The sequence below is a fragment of the Varanus komodoensis genome, unplaced genomic scaffold (genome assembly GCF_004798865.1).
Source record: "Varanus komodoensis strain SLA01 unplaced genomic scaffold, ASM479886v1 scaffold3, whole genome shotgun sequence".
Lineage (NCBI taxonomy): Eukaryota > Metazoa > Chordata > Lepidosauria > Squamata > Varanidae > Varanus > Varanus komodoensis.
Genome location: NW_025335761.1, coordinates 53,584,759 through 53,612,659, shown reverse-complemented (window position 1 = coordinate 53,612,659; position 27,901 = coordinate 53,584,759). Strand labels below are relative to the sequence as shown.

The 27,901-nt window shown below is 38.7% G+C and overlaps 1 protein-coding gene across 1 annotated transcript in view; it reads left to right on the top strand.

Moving 5' to 3' along the window:
* The window catches only part of CDC42BPB (CDC42 binding protein kinase beta), a 133,890-nt gene that overhangs the window by 47,705 nt on the left and 58,284 nt on the right, over positions 1–27,901 (top strand). Inside the window, 7 exon segments of the mRNA XM_044435862.1 lie at positions 6,429–6,512; positions 16,553–16,648; positions 18,306–18,454; positions 22,282–22,375; positions 24,112–24,312; positions 25,149–25,397; positions 27,119–27,281. Of these exon segments, the coding sequence (XP_044291797.1) occupies positions 6,429–6,512; positions 16,553–16,648; positions 18,306–18,454; positions 22,282–22,375; positions 24,112–24,312; positions 25,149–25,397; positions 27,119–27,281 (1,036 nt within the window).

The window sequence follows — 27,901 nt, the reverse complement described above, 5'->3', positions numbered from 1 at the left end:
TATGCCATGTTCAGTGTACATCAGGACAGCACCACAGATAAAGAATATGAAAAACAAAATTGCCATACATGGTCATTACTCAACTCCATGTCTTTCTAACTATCTAGATCCATTTCAACTGGACTTTAGGCCTAGTTTTAGGACAGAAACCGCTTTGATTGCCCTAACATTAGACTGCTGGAATATATGTCAGTTGGTGTCTGCTGGGTTCCTAGGTGGCTTCATTCTTGCTTACCGACTGAGTGGGGACTTAGACATGCTTTTGTGGTGTTGTTGATTCCCCCTTCTCCAGTAGGTGGTAGTAGGGAACTCCTGTATATCTCCTTGGTCATTGCTCTATGGTAGTCTTCCCAAATCTAGTGCCATCTGATTCAGGAGTCTCCAGTGTAGTTGCAGGAGATGACTTGGGACCCACTTTTACCTTCAGAGGCCCCCATGAAGCTCTCAAAGTCCTGCTTTCTTCAATAATCTATTTTTAATTTAAAAAACAAACAAAAAGTTCTCCTTCCTGTTCCTGTACCAACTACAAATTAGTTATTACCTGGCAAACAGAGAAAGTTGCTTTCTGTCCACTGTCCACCCACATTTTCCTCTTTGCTCACTCTCCCTACTCCCAGTTCCTCAGCTCCCTATTTCCTCTACACTCCTTTCCTTGCCATTTCTCCCCCTTTCCCATCCTAACTGCCTTCTTTCTCTCCCTTTCTATCTGTACGAATTTGCTCTCTTCTTTATCTCACTGTTCTCTACCCATGGCAGCCATTATTTAAGAAGCCACACCCACCGTGGGAGCCATTTTGTGTTAGTGCCCTTAGCAGTTCCTCAAATGTCAGATGTGTGCATGAGTCCAAAAAACTTGGGAACCCCTGGCCTAGATCAGCCCCACCCAGTATGACTGGAATGAACCAGATTGAAGAAGGCTCATCAGCATGTCTTCCATGCTGCTTACTATTTGTATAAAATGCCTGAGCAAGGGACCTGGGGTTCAATGTCATCACAATGCAGATAGCACCCAGCTGTATCTTTTCTTTCCATCAAGAAAATTTTGAACCAGTGTATGGAGTCAGTAGTAGACTGAATAAGCACTAACATATGGAAACCAAATCCAAACAAGACAGATGTGGATCGGTAGAACAGCTACTCAAGCAATAAGGTGCAACCTATTGCTGTATGAGATAGCTCTCCCTTTGTAAATATAGATTTATAGTTCAAGTGTTCTTTTGACCCTTGATGATCAGATGAAAGTAATGACTAAAGGTGCTTTTGCTGAGCTTAGTTTATCCCGATTTCTGGGTGTGGGGAGAGCTGGCAATGGTGACTCAGCCTTGATTACATTAGGAGACTTCTGCAGTGCACTTTACATGCAGCTCCTGAAGGGTGTCCAGAGAACCTTCATCAAGCTAAAAATATAGCAGTCTGATTATTAACTGGATCTTGTCACCCCATTGCTGAAACAACTGCTCTGGCTCTCATTATGTTTTCAGCCCAATTCAAAGTGTCAGATAGGACCTTTAAAATGTGATACTATTTAGGACCAAGTTCTCTCATATGAGCCTGTTGTTGTTGTTGTTAGTCACGAAGTTGTGTCCGGCCCATCACGACCCCATGGACAACATTCCTCTAGGCCTCCTGTCTTCCAGTATCCCCCAGAGTCCACCTAAGCTCACATCAACTGCTTCAGTGACTCCATCTAGCCACCTCATTCTCTGCCGTCCCCTTGTTCTTTTGCCATCTATTGTTCCCAGCATTAGGCTCTTCTCCAGGGAGTCCTTCCTTCTCATTAGGTGGCCAAAGTATTTGAGTTTCATCTTCAGTATCTGGCCTTCTAAAGAGCAGTCAGGGTTGATCTCCTCTAAGACTGACCGGTTTGATCGCCTTGTGGTCCAAGGGACTCGCAGGAGTCTCCTCCAGCACCACAATTCAAAGGCCTCAATCCTTTGGCGCTCAGCCTTCCTTATGGTCCAGTTTTCACAGCCATACATTGCAACTGGGAAAACCATATCCTTGACTATACGCACTTTTGTTGGCAGGGTAATGTCTCTGCTTTTTAGTATGCTGTCTAGATTTGCCATAGCTTTCCTCCCAAGGAGCAAGCTTCCTTTAATTTCTTGGCTGCAGTCCCCATCTGCGGTGATCTTGGAGCCCAGGAAAATAAAATCTGTCACTACCTCCATTTCTTCCCCATCTATTTGGCAGGAAGTGAGAGGACTGGATGCTGTGATCTTCGTTTTCTTAATGTTGAGTTTCAAGCCAACTTTTGCACTCTCCTCCTTCACCCGCATCAAGAGGCACTTTAGTTCCTCTTTACTTTCTGCCATTAGAGTGGTATTATCTGCATATCTGAGGTTGTTATTTCTCCCAGCAATCTTAATTCCAACTGGTGATTCATCTAGCCCCACTTTTCTCATAATGTGCTCTGCTTATAAGTTAAATAGGCAGGGTGACAATATACAGCCTTGCCAAACTCCTTTCTCAATTTTGAACCGATCAGTGGTTCCATGTCCAGTTCTCACTGTTGCTTCTTGATCCGCATATAGGTTTCTTAAGAGACAAGAAGGTCTGGTATTCCCATCTCTTTAAGAACTTGCCACAATTGGTTGTGATCCAATGAAGCAGATGTTTTTCTGGAACTCCCTAGCTTTCTCCATGATCCAGCGTATGTTGGCAATTTGATCTCTAGTTCCTCTCCCTATTCGAAATCCTGCCTGTACTTCTGGTAGTTCTCAGTCCACATACTGCTGGAGCCTAGCTTGTAGGATTTTGAGCACCACTTTGCTAGCATGTGAAATGAGTGCAATGGTGCAGTAGTTTGAACATTTTTTGGCATTGCCCTTCTTTGGGATCGGAATGTAAACTGACCTTTTCCAATCCTGCGGCCACTGTTGAGTTTTCCAAATTTGCTGGCATATTGAGTGGAGCACTTTTACTGCATCATCTTTTAAGATTTTGAATAGCTCAGCTGGAATACTGTCACCTCCACTAGCTTTGTTGTTGCTCAGACTTCCTAAGGCCAATTTGACTTCACATTCCAGGATGTCTGGCTCGAGGTCAGTGACTACCCCATCGTAGTTATCGGGGACATTAAGCTCTTTCTTGTATAGTTCCTCTGTGTAATCTTGCCACCTCTTCTTAATCTCTTCTGCCTCTGTTAGGTCCCTGCCATTTTGGTCCTTTATCATGCCCATCTTTGCATGAAATGTTCCCTTCACATCTCCAATTTTCTTGAAGAGTTCTCTGCTCCTCCCTATTCTATTGTTTTCTTCTATTTCTTTGCACTGTTCATTTAAGAAGGCATTCTTATCTCTTCTAGCTATTCTCTGGGATTCTGCATTCAATTGGGTGTATCTTTCTCCCTTGCCTTTTGCTTCCCTTCTTTCCTCAGCTATTTCTAAAGCTTCTTCAGCCAGTCATTTTGCTTTCTTGCATTTCTTTTTCTTTGGGATGGTTTTAGTTGCTACCTCTTGTACAATGTTGTGAACCTCCATCCATAGGTCTTCGGGCGCTCTGTCTATCAGATCTAATTCCTTAAATCTATTTGTCACCTCTACTGTATATTCACATATGAGCCTGCCTATTCTCTAATGGTGGCTACAGAGCAAACGAGATGGGGACTCCCCTGTTGATCATAGAATAATAGAGTTGGAAGGGGCCATGAAGGCCATCGTGTCCAACCCCCTGCTGGTGCAGGACACCAGTTTCCACCATCCCACTCCGATGGCTCTCCAGTTGCTTTTTGAATGTCTCTAGTGTGGGAGAGCCCACAGTTTCTGTAGGCAACTGGTTCCACCGTCGTATTGCTCTGACATTGAGGAAACTTTTCCTGATATCTAGCCTCAATCTGGCTTGTCACAGCTTGAAATGATTATTTTTTGTCCTGCACTCTGATATGAGCAAGAAGAAATTGTGACCTTCCTCTTTGTGACATCTTTTGAGGTACTTATAGAGATATAGTACAACATCAAGGGTTGATGTCACTCTTGATGCTATATGTTACTAATTGCAAATGCTGCAGTATAATACTGGAGCTCAGCCTTACTTCTGAGTATGGAAGGCCATACCTCTTCCTCCTACAACTACTTGCCAGCTGTTATACCTACCTATAAAAATTGAGGGAACGCATGCTATCTGTGCTCTAGATTCACTTCCTGATGAAATATCCCTGAGTGTTTTCATGATTGAGTATATAGAGGAGTAGAGAGACAATGAAGATGGACTTACACATTGAGAAAGCATGCTTGTGGGAAAGGACATGAGTTCTGTCCCTGACACATCAATAAAGTAATATGATGCTAAACTCCATATGGGGGCTGAGAGGTGGAGCATAAGTTTTAAATAAATAACTAAATTTCCACGGTTGGGCTAATGGACAAGAGAAGCAGTTGGCAGAGAAAGCAAAATAGGTAGCTTATTTATTTATTAATATTTATACTGCTTGTTAGTCAAAATTACTATATAATTGTTTGTTTGTTTGTTTGTTTAACACAGTTTTACACCTTACCTCTAGTCGAATAACTCCTAGGACAGTTTGCATCACATAATAACAAATAAAAGTACACAGGGCACAGACTTTCCTCCTGTTTTGTAATCTATCTCTCCAACTATAAAAGGTGGAGTTTTGAAAAAACATTATTGGAGATCCACACTTTTAACAAGGTAGTTTTGCTTATAGCAACATGCTAGTATCAATATAAAGCCGATTCCTTTCCCTGCTACTTTTCAGGAACTGTCAGAGCTTTCCTGGCTGGTTTCTAGACAAAGTGCTGTCATCTCAAAGATGCTAAATATCTAAATATGCCCATATTCATCTAATCTTGATTTTGTTTTCAGCTTTGTAGATTTTAAGGTGTCAAGTGTGTATGTTTTGTCCTCCAAAATGTGTTTAGCTTACTAGAAGGAGTCATGTTAGCTTAGTAAAGATGTCTGTTAGGCTTAGCGGAAGGATCCTCCACCCCACTACCCTCCAGCTGTCTCTTAAAATGCATTTCATTAAAGACCAATCATTTTTTTCTGACAGAATATTCATGGCGGCCTTTATGCTGCCTTGAAATACAGAGACTGCCTTATACTTGATCAGATTATTCATCTGACTAGCCTAGGATAGCCTATTTTTTGAGTCATCACAGCTTTCTAGGGTGTCCTGCAGAGATCCTTTGCTTCACTTGCTACCTCATCCTCTTCACTGGAGATGCCAGGGATTAGAAATGCATAAGTGGAGCATCCTGTAAGACTCGTTTCAGTAACTCATTTTTAATTGGACCCATATTTTGAATAGAACACTGATGATAGACCCTGTTGGCATATAGCAGTGTAGACCACTAGGTAAATCAAGAAATAGGCAAAGTCTTCTTGGATTGCTTCCTCGTTAGTGTAAGAGATAGGCAAAGGAAAACAGCCAATGTTTAATGGCTATTTAATGTGTGTGGCGTGTGTTTCCTTATGGCCAGGGATTATGCTTGCCTGTCTTTTATCTGCTTTGTTTCTTTCTGAGGCCATGGGCATAAGATCATTCCTATCCCAGCTGAATTAACCTAGGTTCAAAACAAATCATGTTGGTGTCTAGGAATTTGCAGTACTTCACCTATCCTGTATGTGACAGTTTTAACCACCCAAACTATGTGTAGAAAGTGTGATAAGGGAGAGCTGATCTTATGAAGTTACTTTGAGTATACATCCAAACATGATCAGGCTTCTTCCGTTAGCAGGTCTTGTAGTAAAATTATGATGTTGTTCTTATGCATCTTACATATGGGTTCTGTGCCTACACAGAGCATGATTTCAGCAAGCTAAAGCTAAAGAATTTTGATGGAAATCCTATCCCACCATCCTAGTACAAATGTCCCTAGCAGATTCTCACCTATTTTCTTATTTTCTCTTCAACCACCATAGTGGTTGCTCCCTAAGGATGTTTGTCAGCTAAATTTGGACAATTATTTGTAAGTGCTGAAGTTTTATCTTTGCTTTCTCTTTCTTCTGGCATTCTCTTTATCTTTCAGTTTTGATTTTAGTTGTTTATTTCCTGCAACCTGCAAGACACGCTCCTTCAGGCCTTATGGCCTTCAATGTGCTTACTTGTAAGTATCTGAGGTGTGGGAGCAAGCTTCCCCCACAGATGGACACTTGTAGAGAGTTGGAACTGTACAAATGTTGCCTATTCTTGATAAGTGTTTGTGCACATGGTTTAGCTCATCATCATCGTCATCATCACATTTATATGCTGCCTGTTTATAAGACTTACACTTACTGTGTAAATTTTCTCTGTCAGTATGAAAATGATGGTCAGTGCTATGTTAAACGTGTTCTACAGCACAGCATAATTATAAGCTGATATTTATATTGTGGTATTGTTCTCTTCAACAATATAATGTCAACAATGAGGAATTCATTCAAAATGTTGAATGTCATTGACTGTATTCTTATTTTTTTAATTATAGGTTGCAGTTGTTAAAATGAAGTGCACAGAGCGCATTTATGCAATGAAAATACTAAATAAATGGGAAATGCTCAAAAGGGCAGAGGTAAGTCCAGTATTTCTAGTTCAGATTTTTAAAAATGGCCTTAAAAATGCACGCACGCACGCACGCACGCGCACACATATACACCCTGAACTTCTGCTAGATTAGAAAGAATTACTGTAGGAGCATATAGGAGCTTCATTTTTTCTAATGTGAGCTGCTTTAATACAATCAAGTCTGACAGTCCCTTCCAGGCATCTGTTGTTCTCAGCATTACTGTGTATTCATTTCCCAGACACTCTGCCCTAATTTTTTTTCACTGTGAATTATATTGGCCAGATTTTTGTTTACTGTAAAGCCAAGTTAAAGACTACATAGGGGCTCTGGATTTCAATTGTTATAACATGCAGAGACATATGCAAAAGACATTATTCAAGACAATGAATAGAGATTTGTGCATATGAAAGTCAAATCTTCAAGTAGGATAGTTAATTCTGTGGAGGAATGTGTGGGAATTTTCAGTTCCTTTAAAAATGTGGGAAGGTATGTTTTGAAGTAAATGTCTAATCATTTTACATACCTTAAGATGCTGAAAATGTCATTTAATAACGTATGTATCATGGTATGCATAAAGCAGCAAATGATTCATTGGCAAAAAGTTTAAGCAATGATGATTTATAATCTAAGACATATACAGCATTCAGTAAAGAACTCTCAAGAGTGTAAAAGGTTTTTTGGATATGGAATTCATGCTGTGGCTAAGTGTCTCTTTTCATGGCACATGGGCATATTTAGCTGGTTGCTGAATGGCACTATGTGATTACAATACACTAATTCCCATTACAGCATAACCTTTGTTATTTCTTAAGTATGATGGTTATTAAGAGATATTCCAGGCTGTCACTGGAAATCTGCCCTTCTAATACTGGTTTAAATGTACTCATATGAAAGAGGAACTCCTGGCACTGCTTGCTTCTATACTACATATGGCTTGCGAAGGAATATAGGCTGCTACTATATGAGACAGTTTATATAGAGCAGTCTGAAAATTAAAATGTTCTGTTATAAGATGTTTCTACAGTGCAGCGTGTCTACACTTGTATTATTTATTAACTTAGTATTACCTTTCTTCCAAGGAGCTCAAGGTAACACGCATGGGTTACCCAGGAGGTCTCCTGTCCAAGCATTGAGCAGACATAGACTTTCGTGCCTTCAACAAGATAGTTATGTATTATGCCTTAGTAGACATGGTCCTAGAATCTGGCCTCTTTAAAAGGTTGTAAGACAGCTAATTCCGTCTTTTTTAGGTTATCTTTTCTTTCCACCAATTACTGTAGCAATTACAATACAGCCAATTAGCTTTATCAGATAACAGATAGATATATATTCAAAAGCAACATTAAAAACAATTTTGGAGCATGAACATTACTTACAAGTGACAAGCTTACAGCAAGACTTTGCAAACAAATGGGCATCACACCAGCTTGTCAAGGCCAGGAGTGTTTTATATTACACCTCCTCTGGGAGGTCATTCCACAGTCAGAGGGCCATTACCAAAAATGCTTGCTTCATGCTGCAGGTGGTTAATTGCCTTATATATAGGACATGAAGCAGGAATCAACATGCAGGTATATTCAGATGGGAATAGGGCACTTAAGATATATAGGTCTATGACTGAAACATTACCCAGGTTGTGAGCTAGTGCAGTTGTCATTATGTTGACTCTCATCATCCAAAAGATGTTGCTCAACTTTCTTCATGAGCTGAATTCTCTGGCAGTTTTAAAGAAAGGGTCATGTCAGGCACAATGCTCTGGCAAATTCTGAAAGGTACAAAGGCATAGATAAATGCTATGGGATCCTTACTTTCTAGGAAGGAATGAAGGTCTTGGTTGATACGTAGTGACCAGGCATACAGTGTCGCAAGTAAGATAATGTATTTGCAAACCATAATCGGCAAACTGTGAAAGATTTTAGATGTAAAACTAAACCAGCACAGCTTTCCTATTATATTTTAGGATAATTTAAATTATGAACTATTTATATTTGGGTATGCTGTCATTAGAAGGTGTAGGTGGGGATGTGGCCAAAGGAGGGGACTGGAAATTAGTAAATGCTCTTCCCTTGAAAGTAAGGAGGAGGCTATGAGCAAGGGTAAAGAAGATTAATGATACAGATATTATGCACCTGAGACAGCTGTTCGTAAAGGTTACGTACCATGAGTTTGTCTCTAACTTATGGAAACCTTATGAAGGAATGCCCTTCAAAACATCTTCTTCTTGACAGCCCTGCTTAGCTCTTGTAAAGTCAAGGCTGTGGCTTCCTTTATGGATTCAAGGCATCTCCTATTTGGTCTTCCTCCTCTTTTGCCTTCAGCTTTCTCTTCTTATTATGTGCCTGAAGTACAGCAGTTTTCAGTTACAGTTTCTTGTTTCCAGGGAAAGTTTCTCTTGGTCAAGGATATTCACAGAGCTCCCCTCCAGCACCATGTTTCAAACACATCCATTTTCTTCCTGCTAGCTTTCTTCAGTGTCTGGCTTTCACACCCATAAATATTGGTTGGGAATACAATAGTATGGATGATCTTGGCCTTGGTCTGTAGTGAAACATTGCTACAGTTGATGATCTTTTATAGTTCTTCATCGGTGCCCTTCTGAGTGTCAGTCTCCTTCTAATTTCTTGGCTGCAGTCTCCCTCTGAATTGATGACTGACCTAAGGTATGCATAATCTTTCATAATTTCAATTTCTGATCTGTTGACCGTAAAGTTCTGTAATTCTTCTGTAGTCATGATTTTTGTTTTCTTAATATTTGGCTGCAGTCCTGCTTTTACACTTTCTTCTTTCATTTTCATCAGGAGTCATTTCAGTTCACTGCTGCTTTCTGCCAGTAATATGGTATCATATGCATTTCTTAAATTATTGATGTGTTGTCCTCCATTTTTCACTACTTCTTCTTGTGATCTTAATCCAGATTTCCTTATGATACATTCTGCATACAGATTATACAGATAGGGGAATAAAATACATCTTTGTCTGACACACTTGCCTATAGCAAACCATTCTGTTTCTCCATATTCTGTCCTTGCATTAGTTTCTGGTCCACAATACAGGTTATATATCAGTACAAGCAAGTGCTGAGACACACCCATTTCTTTCAGGACCATTCCTAGCTTCTCATGATCTGCACAAGTATTAGCAAAAACATTAGCTTATAAAGCATAGACTAATCTTCTGAAATTTCTTGGTGGGTTCCAGTAGTCAGCATATACCAGCAATGTAGTTTCAAATACATCTTACTTTTTGGAAACCAGCTTGAATATATGGCATTTCTTGTTCCATGTAGGGCAAAATTCTTTGTTGTGATATACTGAGCATCACCTTGTTATCGTAAGAAAATAGTATAGTGGTCCTATACCTGCTGCACTCCTTAGCATCTTCTTTTGGCGGGGTTGGAACATATACTGAACATTTCTAATCTGTTGGCCTACTGCCACCCCACCCCCCATTTATTGGCATATTCATGGCAGGATTTGGACTAATTCACTCTCTGTTGCTTGGAATAGTTCTATGGGTACCTTACCTATTCCAGGTGCTTCATTCCTTCCAAGTGCTTTCAGAGCAGCTTTCACTTTGCCTTTTAAAATTTCAGGTTCTTCCTCCTAGAATTTCTCTTCAAAAGAATCTGTCATCCTTTCATTGCTTCTGCATAGTTCTTCCATGTATTATTTCCAGCTTCTCTATATGTTCTCCTGGTCAGATAGTACGTTCCCTTGTTGGTAATTTAGCATTCCTAATCCAAGTTTGCATTTCCCTTTGCTTTCTTGGATCTTCCGAAAGAGGTCTCTTGTTTTTCTTCTTTTGTTATTCTGTTTACTTTCTTTGTGCTACTCATTGGAATAGGCTTTTTTTGGGGGGGGGGTTCCTACATGATAGTCACTGAAAAGTTGCTTTCAGGGTTCTCACCCCATTTCTGTCATGTTTTGGTTTTGCTTCTTGTCTGACATTGGCATCTTCTGTCATCCATTTAGGCTTTTTCTTTCTTTTTGCTACAGGAATTGTCTTTTGGCATTCATCCCTAACAATGTCTCTGGTTTCAGTCCACAGGTCTTCTAGTTCATGGTCAGTGCAAAGTTGTTTGCATGGACTTTGAATTCCTCAAGGATGTTACTGAACTTGTATTTTAGCATTGTGTTTCTCTTGATGATCTTTTCCAGCTTTGCTCCATTTTTTGGACATTAACAGTTTATGGTCATTGCCATAATCTTCTCATGGATTTTTGGCAGTGGGCATACAGCTTCTTCATTTAATCTTTCCAATTATGTACTCTGTTTGATTTGCATATTGGCCATCTGGTGATGTCCATGTATACAGTCATCTGATCAGTTGCCTAAAGATATATATTGGCGTTAAACAAATTGTTGGCTTCACAGAATTCTTTGAGTCATTCTCCTTTATTTTTTCTGATGTGTCATCAGTTTCCTCTTAGATGCTGCCTGAATGTCACACTGAAGTGACACTCTCCAGTGACAGATCCTCTGCACTGCAGGCTGACAGGTCTCCTGCATCTCACAGCCATTATTTCCTTCATTGCCTAGCTGAACGATGGGGAATAGGTTGCTCCCATCAGCCATCATCATAGGCTATGCTGGCTGAGACTAATGGGAGTAGCAATACAGCACCTTGGGACCCAAATGTTCCCTCCCGCTAACCTTGGCTGTACCATTCTGCCAACCAGCTCAGCTGCTGCTTCCAACAGCTAGCCTTCCTTACTTAATTCACTCCACAGGATCCCAGGATCACTGCTCCTTTACCCCATCATCAGCTTTGCCTATCTGTTCCCCCTCTTTTCCCTTCATCACTCCCAAGTATTCCCAAGTTATACTTCCTGACATTCTAAATCCACTGAACAGCAGTTGACCTCTTCCTCCTTTACTTCTATACATTTTTTAAGGATCTGTCACCTCATTTTCTAGGCAGACCACACAAAACAGCTCATAATGAAATAAGTGTAATTTAAACAACTTTTTAAATAAAATAGTTGAAACAATTTAAAATGGACTTGAACACTGATAAATCTGAGGTAACAATATTAAGAAATATCCCGCTTGAGAGGAAGTTCTGTTGAACTTGATAGGACTTACTTCTGAGTAAAACATAAAATGACACTCAGGGAGAGAAATCTCTCAGTGAATATGTATCTTCTTTCTGAAAACCATGAAAATGATTTGACAAAATCTTTGTTTACTCCTAAATAGTTACATGAAGTGGTAAACTATAATTTGCTAAGTCATCATAGACAAAGTGGATTATTAAAGGTAGTTCCAGGGCAATTTAATACTTTGTTAAATTATTTCTAATTATCTGGCCCCTTATTTTTGCATATTCATGAAAATGGACAATAGATTATTCCCTTAGTCTCTGACATATAGTATCCCTTCATTTATTTCTGCAAATTGTAAAAGGCTAACTTAGACTGGTTCTTGCAAAGATGGAACGAAACAAAATGCCAATAAATCCTTAACAACGGTTGGGTAAAGAAATAGGTTTAGTGATAGGGAAAAATTAATTCCTATTGCTAATCACATAACTCTGAATCTTAGCAGTCTAGAGCTGTAATTATCTGAACCCATTTGAATTGGGGTATTGGCTGGTATCCAAGACTGAGAATACTTCAGTGGGTGACTGATTACAGGCAGTGGATCAAATGGAATGTGACAGTCTTCATTTTTCTGGACCTGTTGGGGGCTTTTACTACCTTCAGCCATGGTATAATTCTGGACCTTCTGGTGGGGTCCAGAAGGTCCAGAGAATGATTCGTAATGGTTTTGGTCCTTTCTGTTGGGTCAAATGCATGTTATGCTCAATTGCTTATGGCATCACACAGTATTCTCTTCTTTCCCCCATATTATTTAATCTCTACAAGAAGCCATTTGGAACTTTGACATAAAATGCTATCAATATGCTGATGACATCCAGCTGTATTGCTTCCTCTTACTAATACCAAGAAAGCAGTTGATGCCCTGGAATTCTTGCCTGGATCTGATAATGGACTGAATGAGGATAAACCAGCTGAAGTTCAGTCCAGACAAAATGAAGGGGCAGGTGAACAGTAGAAAGCCTAACTTGGGGCTGGTCTCTGAAATATCAGGTCCATAGTCTCCTGATCCTATGCTCTCCCTTAATCTTCCACTGGTAGTAATGTTAAGAAGTACCCTTATGCTGTTCGTTTATTCAGTTTACAAGATTAAATACCATTCTACATCCATAAAATATCCATATACTGAATCATAAAAAGGAGACTAACAACAGCAGCAGCAACTCATGATACACCAACTGCAACCTTTCATGAGTCCATCTGGGTTAACAATAACTATCCTTGGGATATCACATCATGTTTATTGCAGTGTGCTCTATCTTTGAAGAGGGCCCAAGAAACTTGATTTGGTGCAAAATGCAGCAGCTAGTCAGGTAACCAAGGTATAATTTCAAAACCATATTATGAAAATAATGAAAGACTTGCAGTGGTTGCCAATGTTTTTCCAGGAACAGTTCAAGTTTTTAAATAAGTAAGTAAGTAAGTAAGTTCAGTTGGCTAGCCTTTAATGTTCTAAACAACATAGGCCTGGTTATTGCAAAAGTGCACCTCTCTCTTTACAAGGTATATGGTAAACAAAAGAGGCCATCCTGAAGACAACACTGCCCACAGTGGCCCATTTATTAGGCATGTAAGAAAGTACTCATTCCTGTGCCACTTCCAAAGTATGGAATGCTCTTCCTCCAGAATTAGAACTGACTTGTACCTTTCTTTGCTTTCAGAAAAGGTGTTAAGACACATCACTTCAACCTAGCTTTTAAAAAATGAGTGTGCTATCATTTTAATATTTTTTAATGGTTCGAAATTTATTTTATGGCTTTTATTCTGTTTTAAACAGGTTACATTGATAGCATCTGAATTTCTGGGCTAAGATAATGTGAAGCTATTCACCTAGTCTTAAATCTAAGCAGTATGTGAGTGTGAAGGTGGGCACATTTGCCTCTTCCTTCAAACTTCCTCCTGACAATTTGCTTGCAAAATTAGGCATACTTCATGATATGCCCTTTAAGACTTCCATTGTGCACTTCCAGGATACTTTAAGCTGTTATGGGTTCTTACACTTGCATAGCTTAGTGTCCTTGGTGGGGTGATTGAGGCAGCAGGAAGTGTTTTTCCTACAGTTCTAAATAGCTCCTCTTAGATTCCACTTTGGCATGGTCAGAACTCTTTAAAAGCCTTAAGCACTCCAGAGTGGAGCAGGTGGGTGAGGAGGAAAATAAGATTAGAAGTAGTACCTCATTGGTGAGAATCTTCCAATCCTATTTCTCTTTTCTAGGATATTGTAAATTCACTGGGCCCAGTTTCTCAATAATAATAATAATAATAATAATAATAATAATAATAATAATAATAATACAATGCACACCTTTAATGTTCCTTTCCTCCATGAGGGCAATGAGTATGCTCAGTCCTTATCAGATTTTGATTGGCTTCTCTTTTTTAAAAACAAATAATGAGTTCAACCTATTTGGAGAGCTCCCCGCCACCACTTTCAATGTGCAGAAACATTACCTGTCTGCAGATGGGCCTGTTTCCTACAGATAACTATAAATATTGCTATTAGGAGGAAGAACACAGCACCTGTAACATTAGATTGCAATTTATTTAAACATTTCTGTACATGGTTCTAACCCATCTGGAGTACAAACTGAGTGATTCAGTTTGATAGGAGGGAAAGAAAAGGGGCATACTTATTTTCTGTCCTATTGCACTCAAGTGATGAGCCCTGAACCTAAGTCCTTTATTTTTATATATTTATTCAAATAGTATGCATGAATGCGTGATTGGGGTGGAGGTTGTTCTGGAGACTGGGGTATTAAAAAGCTGTTGTCCCCCTTTCCTTCTGAAACTTCTCTGCATATGGAGAGGAAGCAAATTTTTTAATCACATGGCTAACAACCTCCTTGACCCTAATCCTCCCTCTCACATAATACAATAAGCTATTAGGGACTTGAGATGGCTAATTGCTCCTGCTCCCTTTTTATTAACTGATGCTTACTTTTCTTAATAGTCAATGAATCCTGGTGCCCATTTGAACCTTCGCAGCCTTCATTTATGTTATTTGTAATGGGCCATTATTTTTCTATGTTACTCATTCTACACCCTTTCCCAACTCCTGCGCTGTTTTTGTTGATTAATAGACTGTAAAAATGTATATCCTGCCCTTTTGCAGCAAGAAAATTCTTAAGATATGAATACCTTGAAAATAACCGGAAACATTTTAGTTGAATGGGTTTTTCCATTGAAATACTTTTCCATTGGAAAGGGGGATGAACAGTTTCAGTTCTGGAATTTTTAAAATTCTAGAATAAGTAAAATTCTTCTTTAAGACAAGTTTTATTTCTTAAGTATGATGGCTATTAAGAGAGATTCCTGGCAGTCACTGGAATTCTGCCCTTCCAAGAGTGCTTCAAATGTATGAAAGGGAAAATCCTGGCACTGTGTCCTTCTGTACCACATACGGCTTACTTTGCTGTCTGCCAAGGAAAGTAGGAGTGAGCATGGGTCTTGTTGCTTGTCCATTTGCCCAGTTCTCCTTTGCTTCTGCTTTGGTAAACAACCTATGAATACTTCAAAATGATGCAGTCCAAAACATCTGGAACGTAACTCCTAACATTCCTCATCATTGACCATGCTACCTGGGGTGGATGGGAAGGAAAACTTCAAACTTTGGAAGGCCACCAGGTTGGGTAAGGCTGATCAGATAATTTCTGTGTACATTGTAGACATATACACCACTCAAATCCAAAATGTATTTCTGTACTTAGATGGTAGTGCCATCTTCATGAGAAGAACAAATGTGACCTTTCTTGAATGTGAATTGTTGCTCATTACCTTTACCTGGTAATGCTGAGCTAGTTCGGAGATACTAAAAGCAAGTAGCATGCATTTGTTGTCCCACTGACCTGGTCCTTCCCTTGTAACACAATCTTTTTTGTCATTTACCACAAATACCTGTAGTGTAAACACCATTTACAGATTGGGAAGCAATCTCTCCCTTGCTGGAGAATATCAAGGTTAGAAAGAGATGGGCCAGAAACAGACCTAATGTGGATACAAAAGCCTCAGGAAATACCTGGAAGTTTTAATAAAATCAAGCTCAGTGCAGAACTGGCAGATGGAGGTAGACTATATCTAGCCGGATGTGCCAAGCAATTGTGTATAACAATTTTTATGCATATGCTCAGTATTACAGTTCTACATGCCAGACTATAAATAACGTCTCTTAAGTTGTTAATGAAGTAAAATGGATTTAGATTATATAAAAAGTACTTCACATATTTGAGTCCTTCCCTCTATTACCATATTTTTTTGTTTTGTTTGTTGTGGGGTGTAAAGAGTCCCTGACCCTTTGTTGCTTCAAAATTCCTGAAGAATTCTACATCTCTGGCAGAGGGCATTGTGCAAGATGGCAACTACCTTGGACATCCATGAATTATAAATGTTTATATTATTCTGCAACTTGTCTGATAAGTTACAGTTTTCCCTCATAGTTTTCCCTTTAAAACTTATTGGGTGGACCCAAATCTAAGCTAGTTGTGCTTATTTCCAGATGAAATCTTATGTCATAACCAGTGACCCATTGACTTCAATATGACCAAGGTTCAGCCAACTTAGCCCTGTATCTTTTATAATAATAAAATGATATGTCTGATATGTTGGTGTGAGAAGTAATTTCATTTCTGGAACGGTTAAGTAATATCAGGCCCTGTATATAAATTGTTCAGTTAGGATTGTTTAATGATTTTGTAATTAGATAAGTATTTGCTTTTGTAAAAGAAGGTTGAAAATGAGAGATGCCAGTTTTATTGGGCTTTTACAACTTGGCTTGAAATGTTGTTTCTTTAACTTGTTAATTCTTTTGTTTCTTTGTATTTATGTTAGATTATTGGAGAGTTAAGTGTTTTTAAACTTAAATTTAAAAATTCACATAAAATGTTGGCATCCATATTTTCTGCAAAGATTAGTCAAATATTTCAAATGTTCTTCTGTTTTACTCCATTTCTAGACTGCTTGTTTCCGAGAAGAGAGAGACGTTTTGGTGAATGGAGATTGCCAGTGGATCACTACATTGCACTATGCCTTTCAGGATGAAAATTATTTGGTATGTGTAAACAGTAAGCCTTTATAAAGAAGTGGGTCTTAACACCTGCTTCCTTAGATAACTTGAGAATTTAGAACATCATCTATTTGTCTCCTTGTTCCTTCAATTTGGAAGAAAAATATACTTCCAGTATAATTCATATACAAATTATTCTATTTTTCTCCGTAGATATGTTGATTTTCCATAAAGTGTAATAAACTAGATTGACATAAATCAAATCAATAATAGTTTTGTTAAATAATTGTTCAGTAAATTTATTGTTGGCCCAGTAGTCACATGCTTTTTGTGCTAGTTTGTGAGTCTGTTATCTCCTCTAAGAGGCTTTTGCTTATGGGCCATATGATCAAATATAGTGATTCTCAACCCTTTTTGCTTGGAAAATTATGGGCAACCTATTGGGGATGGAAGGAGCAACAAGGCAAGGATCACCTTTTTGCTTCTCTCAACCCACAAAACACTGAGATGGCCTATCTCTGCTAAATGTTTTGTCTTAATTGTAGAAAGGAGAGAAGGGGACCCATCACTTCACCCCTCTCTGCCTCCCCTCACACCCTAGAACATCCCCAAAATCTGGCTCTGAGGTCAGTCTTCGGAGCTGCAGCCAGTGTGGAAAGGACCACATCAACTGCGAGGATGGAGGGTGGACACTCTGAGTTTGGAGTTTCAGCTCTGACCTTGGAATGCATTTCTGAGAACAGAACTATCTAGCTTTCACCCTGAAGTGTTTTAATTTTTATACTGTCTGATTATTATTTTGTAGAGAGAAACAAGCTTTGGTTTTTGAAAACTATTTCCATGCTGATCAACGTATGGTTTGAAGACAGGAAAGCACTGGGAAAATTAACACATTTAAATGAAATCAAATGAGACAAAATACATCCCAGAAAGCATTCTCAGCAATTTTAACTGAAAGAGAAACCTCAGGGTCTGCTGTGACAAGCTGTCAGTATCCAAGTCTCTTGGCTGACCTACATTCTCAAACAGTTTCTCTTGCAAGTTAACTGTCTGTCAAGAACTGATGACACCAAACTTCTCAGCAGTGTCTCAAAGGCGTTATTTCTTTAACTTAAGGATAAGTAGGTAGCCATAGCTTTAGGGATCTATTTTCATAGCATAATATTGCTTCTTAATTTCCAATGAGTTACCTAGCTAATGTATTAAATCAGTAAAAAGATAGCGTATAGCTAATTGTGGCCAAAATTCACTCATGTATATGGTAATTTAGGTTTTAACACTGTAGTTCCTAATGTATGTATATATGCCCCACATTCAGGGGTTCTTGTCAAAGTGTTGAGGAGTCTTAGACTGCTTAGCATTACTAGGTTTTTTGCTTCACACAGCCAGTGATCTGAGACCATATTGTTTGCACTTTCCCATTCTTAAATTCCACTGAAGGAGACTTTTGGGGTAGATTGTGCTTAGTATAGTAACTGACTAGATGGTAACTTAAATAACATAAATTTCCACTGTACTTTAAAAGTATTCCTTAATGGTTAGGATTAAAAAAATACTTAAAGACAGCAGGTCCAGAAGGACAGCCTGTTTGACTCCAGTTTCTGCTTCCATTTCTTGTGCTGTCATCCTATAGTTAATGGGTATAAGTGATTATGACTTTTTTCCATTGATTTTTAACTATACTATGCCTTTTTTTTACTAGTACTTAGTAATGGACTACTATGTGGGTGGTGATTTGTTGACATTACTTAGCAAGTTTGAAGACAAGCTTCCAGAAGACATGGCCAGGTTCTACATTGGTGAAATGGTTCTTGCTATACATTCCATTCATCAGCTCCATTATGTGCACAGGTAAACAAGCTATCTTATAATCACTCTGAGAACGTCATTGTAGTGCAGCCTACAAATGCCATAAGTGAATTTAAAAATAAAGACTTGTATGTATGTAATTAATTTCTATATTGTCCATTAGTCAAGATATCTCTCTGGGCAGACAGTCTCCTATTTTGAAAACAGGAGCTGGTAGGACCTGTAACAAAATGCTGTTTCAGTGCATCTCCATTCCTTAAAAAGAGGTTCTGCTCAGGGTTCCAGACAGCAAGTTATACCTTTCTCCAGAAAACTATAACTTGTTAGGGGACTCAGACAAGCCAGTCCCCTCCTTCTATCCCATCCTTTCCCGAGGATGGCAACATGTCAGAGGGTTTCCCACCCACAGCATATTTTCTTGTCTTGTTCTCAGAGATCCTAAGGACAGCTCCAGGTCCAACCTTGTGACCTCCACAGGAACCGCAGAACCTAATTTGAATGTCTGTAAACCCCTCCTCCCCCATTTCTTGGTGTTCTGGACATGGAGATACTGAGACTTTATCAACAAGTCAGCCCTCTTCCCCACTTCCTGTAACACCTTGTCTGTTCAAGAGAACTGAAGGCTTGCACATTGTTATAGAAACATAGAAACAGAGCGAGTCAGAAGCGGCCTCCTGGGCCATCTAGTCTGACCCCCGGCTCCAGCCAGCTCCGCTCATGATATGCCCACCATGTGCGTGTCAATGCACATGATCTTTTGGTTGGTCTAATAAAAGTATTATATTAATATGGATTATGATAATACGGAAAAATGTTACTATATATACAGTTAGGTCCTGCAGCAAAATGTTGCAGTGGGTATTCAACCCTCCAATGAGGATTGTTTCTCAGTGTTTCAAGCGCTAATACCTGTCCAAGATGAGTTCAAGAAAGAAATTCATAAACGTACCTCTGGATTTTATACACACACTTGCCAAGAATGCCAATCTTTTTAACTATTTTGATTGGATTGTTCTTTAACCAACACATAGTAGCATTTGAAACAAAAATCAATGTAGAAATGGAAGAAATCAAACTGGACGGAACCAGAAATGCCAAGTTATTTAGTGTAGCTATCTCTTAATGTGTGTCAATATATCATTAGTGAGCAAAGATGCTTAAATGATATGTAACTGGAAGTTAAATAAAAAATAGAACATATGTTTGTCAGTGACATAGTTATTTACATTTTAAAACATAGTAATTAATTTTATTCAGTCTCTGTGTTTGAAGACTACAGTTCTGTCTCCATTCACTAGGTAGTAGGCATCCCTAACCAGAGCATAGTAATATAGTCAACCAAGTTTGAAGACAAGGGGAAATACTCAAAGGGATCAGGTTATAGAACTGTCCTCTCCTCTTTGCTGTAAAACAGACCCCATTGGGGTGGACAGATCTCTTCCTCAAGGGTCTACAGGAGTTGTAGCTTTGCTGTATGAAGCTATGGGTTATCCCAGTTCATACAAAGTTACATCTGTTCACTTGAATGTTGTATAAATAGAATTTTCTACAGGTGTCAAGGCTACTTTTTGTAGGTGATTGAATCTCAACTCCCATTTGGTGACTGCCCCCATTTTAGATTATTTTATAGGACTGTAATCTGTATGAAGTTATTCCAGAAACACCTTTCAGGTTGGGGTGCAAGAGGCAGTTGTATTAGCAGATCCTTGATCAATTTTAACATACCAATCATTTTCTCATTAATGTAATGTTTAGCTTTTAGTGACATTTCTAAACTACCTTAAGATTCACTTGAGGGGTTTTTGTCTTGCTTAGAGCTAACTAGAAAATTCAGCATTTCAAACCAGCTTTTCTAAGTAGACAAGTGTGGTAACATGTCATCAGAGAAAGAAAATCAGCAGCATAATATATTACACTAGGTAGCTATCTAAAATGTTGCTACCTACTTAAGTGCATAAAATTTTACTGAGAAGAACCTTATTTTGACTCTTAAATACTTAAATGGCAGCTGTGGTGGAAGGCAGTACTGTCTATAGATACAAGCGATGTACTCCTGTTTCAGGTTTCTAATAGTTAATCACATTCCTTTTATTACTGTGAGAGGAAATGGAAGGCCTAGTACACACTGTACATTTCTATTCTTGGATTGCTCTTAAAAATGCTTATTCCAGAAGAACCTTTGGTAAACAGAAGTACCTGCCCATTGAGAACTGGGAATGAATTCTTTCTGAAAGAGCCATCCCTAAAGGAAGTAAAAAGGATGGTGTTTAGAAGAAGGGCCTTCTCAGCAACTGCCCCCATCTTTGGAATGGGCTTCCTAAAGAGATTCTCCTGGCACCATCACCATTTTCATTCTGGCACCAGGCAAAAATGGTCCTCTTTTGAAAGTATTCTGAAACCTGATTTTAACACCTGTACAAGTTCATTCAGCTACCGACAGGTTCTCCCCTCCCCGCCCTGCATATAATTGTACTGTTGGTCTGTTTTTGATGTTGTCAGCTGCTTAGAGAGCCCTTAAAGGGCAATTTAGCAGCCTATAAATTTGAAAATAAAATAGATAAAACTAAATGATAAAAGTCCATATACAATGAAAATTGACCAGTTCAAATCTTGATAGTATTCCCCACACAGTAACTCTGGTATTTCTTCAACTTGGAGCAGAATTGAAGTAGCATAGTACAGGAAACCTTAACAATACTTTAAACTTTGACCTTCTACTTCAGTCTACTATCTTATAAATTCTGTCATGAACTATGGACAAGCATACACCTGGTTTCTTAAGCAAGGGCTGTAAAAATCAATAATGCAGATGTATCAAAACCCTACAATGAGTATTCAAGCTGTGGATAATTTGTCTGTTTTGCTATATGTAATTAACAGTTTCCCATGAAACTGTCAGTTTGGGTATATCTCTAACCCAAGTTAGAAGACAAAGTTCCCAGAAATTACTGCATAGTCCTTAAGCAGGGAGCTCAGTGCTAATAGGTGGCATTCAAACAAATTTAATAAATAAACAAATTAGCAGGTTACAGTGATTCAATTAAACTAAGTGGGAATTAGAAACTGTTAGAACAGTGCAGTCACCAAGCAACATCAAAACCCAAACAGAGTAATTCTTCCCAGTTGCTATCAATGACTGAGGAATAGTTTCATGAACTGTGAAATCTTACACTGTTATAAAGCTGTCTTTGCATTTTTCTTTTCAGTAAGTAACAATACTCATAAATGAAGATATTATATGCAGTACATGGAACATTAGGCTGTGCTTATCTGCTCTGAGGGGGAAACAGGGTGTCAGATCATTATCAATGCATGATTGTAACTTCTTAGCCAGGCCACCATCCTTTTTATTTATCTGTGTTTGATTTGCTGTTTTGCTTATTGTTACTTCATATTATTCACCATAAAGATGTTTACCTCCCCATTCCATATCCCATTTCTTAGGGTGTTTGTAGTCTTTTTTATGCATCCCATTCTTTCATAAATGTATGCACAAATTATGTTATAGCCTCTGTTTCAGCACTGTAAAGAACTCACAACCCAGTTAAAAATAAACCCAGTCTTTTGGCAGCTCTTGAACTCTCCAATTTGTCTTAATAGCTAGTCTTAAGATTATTTTTATTTCAGTTGCAAATCTGAAGGAGCCAGATGTTTTAAGCATGGTGTTGGTTGACACATTTTAAATCCTCAGTAGTATTTTAAAAATGTAATGAATCATATTTTGTATTTATAGTGAAGTAACCTGAATGCTCCAGTAGAGTAAAATGTATGAATTGTTTTTTCGCTTTTTTACTTAACTGCTCAGTAAATTTAGTGATTTGACTTAGCATGTGAATAGTGTGAAAATAATACATTTCTTTTCACATCAGAGATATAAAACCGGATAATGTTTTGCTGGATGTGAATGGCCATATACGCCTGGCAGACTTTGGCTCATGTTTGAAGATGAGTGAGGATGGCACTGTATGTATCAATTCAATTTTAGATCAGTTCTTTGATATAGGGATACTTAAATTGTTAAATCATAATTGTTTTATGTTAACATTTGGAAAATATAGGACATAATTCTTAGGCTACGATAGAAGCATTACATGTGTGAAGAGACATGGTGATAGTATTTTGTGATGTATCATTTTTTCTCTTGGGTGTTACACTGAAGCTGGCTATGTTGGGTATATGATATTCCATGCACAACAAGTGTCGCCTTGCATTTCCTCATAATCTGCAAAAAGTTCAAGTCCAATTAAGTCAGTCTCTCTTTATGCCTAACGAAGTAACAGATCTCATTGTGGTTGTGATGGCAATATTTATTTGTTTATTTTATATACTGCCGGATAGCTGAAGCTGTGTTGGTAGTTAACTACAGTTTTTAGTTGCTAAAGTCCATAAAAATTAGTGTGTATGGTATGTAAGATTTTTTTAAGGGGGGTAGCTTTTGCAGCCTCGTTTTTCAGCAAACTGTAGATTACTATGCTTTGTGTCAACTTACCATTTTAATAAACTGAACTATTACAGTTTTAGCTTCAGAAAACTGTAGGTCTCTTAGGAAAAAAAAAGATGTTTGCCTTATACCAAGTCTGACTATTGGTTGATCTATCCCTGTATTGTCTATATCAATCTTCCCTCACTTGGTGTGCTCGATATACTTTTTGGACTGTGGCTTCCATCAGCCTCAGACAGCATGCCCAGTGGTCAAGAATGCTAGGACTTTAGTCCAAAGCATTAGGAGGGCACTAGGATGGGAAAATCTGGTCGAGATCAAGTGGGCAATAGCGCTCTACAATTTCAGGCACATGTTTTCTCAGCACTTACTGCCAATGATGAGGAGCAAACCTAGCGCTTTTCTTCATCCAGCATTTTTATATTTCCACATCTACAGCTTATGCATTTTTAATTTATGGGTTCACTGGCCCCTGCATATCAAGGCAGATCTCTCCCTCTCCTCCTCCCGCTCATATGTGTACGTACATGTACCTGTCAAGCACCACTGTCATGCCACCAGGTGAGCCACATGCTCTTGCCTGAGGCACACTGTATGTGATCTCCTCCAGGATGCTTTTCCAAGGGGGTAGGCAGCCTTCCATGTGGGGTGGACATTGTGCTGTCAGGTACCACAGTTCAAAGCCATGCAGAGGAATTTCAGGAAGCAGTGGTCCTTCTATGTCCACCTAAGAGAAAGACTGAGGGTGCTCCTTTTGAATGCTGTCACCCAGAACTTATCGGTGCCACTGTATACAGGAACTTATAGGTGTTCCCTAAAGTATACAGAGCTACTTCAGGGAGCTGTGTCAGTGTCTCCACACCTTTTGGGCTCTGAAGACCAGGTGATCTGGGTGGCTATACTTTTATCTCAGGGGCAAAGAAATCTGTGGTTTATAGTACTTTCATGATATCAAAATAATTACCATTTTTGCAAGTGCTCCCCTATCTTGGTGTATTGGGCAGACATGTGAAGGCCTGAAGACTATTCTAGATATTTCCATGTAGAGAAACTTGAAAGTCCAAACTGGGCTGTAGTGTTGAAGTGGGGATGAGATGAGACAATCCCTTTCTGCTTATGTTTCTCAGGATCCAAGCACTTATATTTTGTTATTCAGGAAAGCATAACCTGTTGTCTGTACCTCAGTGGCCTAGGTTAAGGCTAATGCACTGTATCAGAATAATTTCAACTAAAAGTTGACGTTTGTTTTACTTCAAAGGTGCAATCATCAGTTGCAGTGGGCACACCTGATTATATTTCCCCGGAGATATTGCAAGCAATGGAGGATGGCATGGGAAAATATGGACCTGAATGTGACTGGTGGTCCCTAGGTGTCTGCATGTATGAAATGTTGTATGGTGAAACACCTTTTTATGCAGAGTCACTGGTGGAAACCTATGGGAAGATTATGAATCATGAAGTAAGAGCTATTAAACTATGCATTCACTAAAATGCTCACTTCACTTATATGGAAAATGCCTCTTTAAGAGGGCAACTCAATACATACTAAGATAGAAAAAAGTCCTACAACTCACCTTCCTTGTACAAAATACCACAGCTCAGTGGCTGATTTTCAGTATGGCTGTCTGAAGTCTTGTCAGATTTTTGCTATGATACGGTAAAGATGTAGTTGGTCCACCATTTCTGAAAGACCATTTGTTCAAGCCGTTGTAGCCATCCTAATTTGGCCCATGGCAAATATTACCATCCCTAATTCTGCAGTAGCTAAGATTTGTACTCTCAAGTCTACCTCATTGTATGGCTGCCAATAGGCAGTTGACTTCACTATCCTGCCACCATTTTGGGTCTTGCTCTGATTGGTAGACCTCTTGGTTCTAACTGAAATACAAATCAATTCATGCAAGCCCAAGGTCTACTTATCCCTGATGTATGGAGCAATTGGCTGGTGGGGGCATACGTTCTGAAGAAAAAAATGGAAACTAGCTCTCTATTTTCTAAGCCCTTCTCCATAATGCTATATAGCAAAGGAGGGGTGGAGCAGGTTGCACGTGGAAGCGTGCTCCGTGGAAATGCTGCCTACTTATGCACAGATGTGCTTTTATTATATTACAGCTGGCTAGTTAAAATAATTTTGGGCTACCAAGCCTGGAAGGTATTTGTTGCTATAATTTAGTTTCCATTGTATTCTAACTTAAACTAATCATATTTACAGTTACATAAGAGCATATAGAATTATATATCCATATTATGTAGTAGAAAATCTTTATTTCAGTTTTCTTTTTCTGTTTGTTTTAGGAAAGATTCCAGTTTCCATCACATGTTACTGATGTATCAGAAGAAGCAAAAGACCTAATCCAGCGGCTAATCTGCAGCAGGGAGCGTCGTCTGGGGCAGAATGGAATAGAAGATTTCAAATCACATGCATTTTTTGAAGGACTCAATTGGGATAATATCCGAAATTTAGAAGCACCTTATATTCCAGAAGTTAGCAGTCCTTCAGACACATCAAACTTTGATGTTGATGATGATGTATTAAGAAACCCTGTGAGTGAGTCTTCTTTCCTCCTCTGCAGGATTAGGCAGTGGTTTTCACATTTGCTCCTTGTGCTAAACCTTATGTTGACTACTCTGTCACAGAACCACTGGGTCTCATCTTTGCCCAGCAAGAAGTGAGTGCCCTTGGGAACCCATTCAATGCTGTCCTTTTCAGAGATGATCAGAAAGTCCTTCAGATAAACTTGTCTGACATTTAATTGAAATTTTCTAAGATATCTTAGTATAGTTTGAAAACCACTGATATAAAATTAATGCATGAGGTATTTTCACTTTAACTAAAGAAATCTGTACAATTCCATTTAGGTAAATAGCATTTCTTTAATTTTAGTCCATTTCACATACTGTTAGCATGTACAAATTGCTTGGATGAACAGGTTGTCCTGATCTGCTTCCATCACAAGTTCTGATCGTAAAGGCAGCACTGAATGCATGGCCCTGAAAGGACAGGGACGGTGATGCAGCCTTGTTCCCCATTTAGCTATACCTGGTATCTGGGATTAATGTGAAAAAAGTACATGTCTGATAAAAGTAACTGTTGGAAGAGAAATCTATCAATGGCTGCTAATTATACTTGTTATTTTTAAAAACAAAATGAAATCAACCTTATTTTTAGAAGTTAATGATTATAGATGTTTGATAAAAGCTGTAAATGCTGTGTTTCTCTTAAATAATAACTAGGATAATAATTTAGAAACGTGGATGTTAATATCTAAATAAAAATAAAATAAATTTTCAATTGAATGAATGCATCATCCAGATATATTGGGTAGTACTGAAAATTGCCCAGGCACCAGTGGTACCTCCCACTAGTACAATGGAAAGCCAGCAATTCCTGAAATTCCCCTTCTGCTTACTTCCAGGTTAAGTCAGCAGAGCTTGCAGAAGGAAGGTCCATTGAGCTGTCCCATTTCCAGAGTTGTTTTAGGAAGCAGTAGTTCCCATTGCACTATGGTTGTTTCTCCTGGCACAAGGGAACTAGTGGAAGTAAAGTGGCTGTACTGGATGCTGCCCATTGATATAAAGGAGGCATTCTCATGTAAATGAAGAACCAATTTAATATTTTCTCATAAAAATGTTATCATTTTACCTATAACACATAGGAATTTTGTCTTCACCTAATGAAAAGAAATTGTTCTAGTTTGCCCATTATTAATCTGATCTTGTGTCTCACTCATGGGCATTTCATACTTTGCTTACTGATTTTTTTGGGAGGGGGGTTCTTTTGTGAGGGTGGGGCTGGGACAAGTTAATTAAGCAGGAAGAATTAATACTGGGAAGAAGAATATAAGACAAAATTGTCCAGTGCAGTTCCTAATGTGCCTGTCACAGATACTGGTTTGTAAGAAAAACCCTTTATGGGAATATTTAAAAAGCAACAAATGGTCTAGTTGTAAGAATGAAACAGTAGAAATAATATTCTGTTTAGTTGTAAACAAGCATGGATTAATTGTTATATTTGTCCCATTGTTTAGGAAATAGATGAAGAAATAACAGTTGGAAATAACAGTTGGAAACGTAATTTAAATTAATGATTTAGAGCTTTGTGGACCACTTTGTGTGAAGGATGTGCTCTAGAAGTGGGGTTTAAATTTTTTAACATAAATTTAAATACTTTCTTTACTGATTTAAACAATTGATTAATCATTCTGTATCAGTTCATCTTGTTTCAGATTAAACTTAGTTTTTATCTTGTGTTCCTTTTTGTGTAGGAAATGATACCACCTGGTTCTCACACTGGCTTTTCTGGGTTGCATTTGCCTTTTGTTGGTTTTACCTACACAACTGAAAGGTAAGTGAAAAAGTTACCAGGTGCAGCAATATGGAAAAATACAATATTCCCTTTTTCCACATTTGGTTTTCTAGTCAAGAAATGTATTGGATGGCACCTCAAAATGCTTACCACATTTTGAGTGTTTGTTTGGCTTTGTTTCTTGTAATGTATTTATTGTGTACCATCACTATGCAGTGGTGCTTTACAGAGTGATATAAGCAAAATGTGGCAGGTATTCTGCCAAAGGAACTTGCAGTCTGAAATCCCTGAGGAAGATGCAGGGGAGAGGCCAGGTAACTGGGCTGATACACACAAATGCAGTTGTGTGCAACCCTTCAAGATAGATGGTGCAACCCTTCAAGCCACTGTCTGGTCTCTGGGCTATTGGATGTTTCAGTGAACTTCATGGCCGATTGGGATGGAACCCATCTCTCCCAGGTGCCCAGTCCAACACTCTAACCACCACACCACACTGGCTTGCTGAACTGGAAGTTGTTACTGCTGACGGGTTTGCTTGTATAGGCAAGAGTGCGAGAAGCAAATTGCGCCTTATTGTAAGCATTTTACTTGCCAGGCAGCATCAGAGTGGTAATAGGTTAGAATCTCTGTTACACAATTTTAGCAATTATTCCCAAACATCGCATTTTTCTGAATTTCCCACTGGAGACTGTTTAGGGTTGATCTTGTTGATTAAAATGTGCATTTTGATATTCTTGGATTC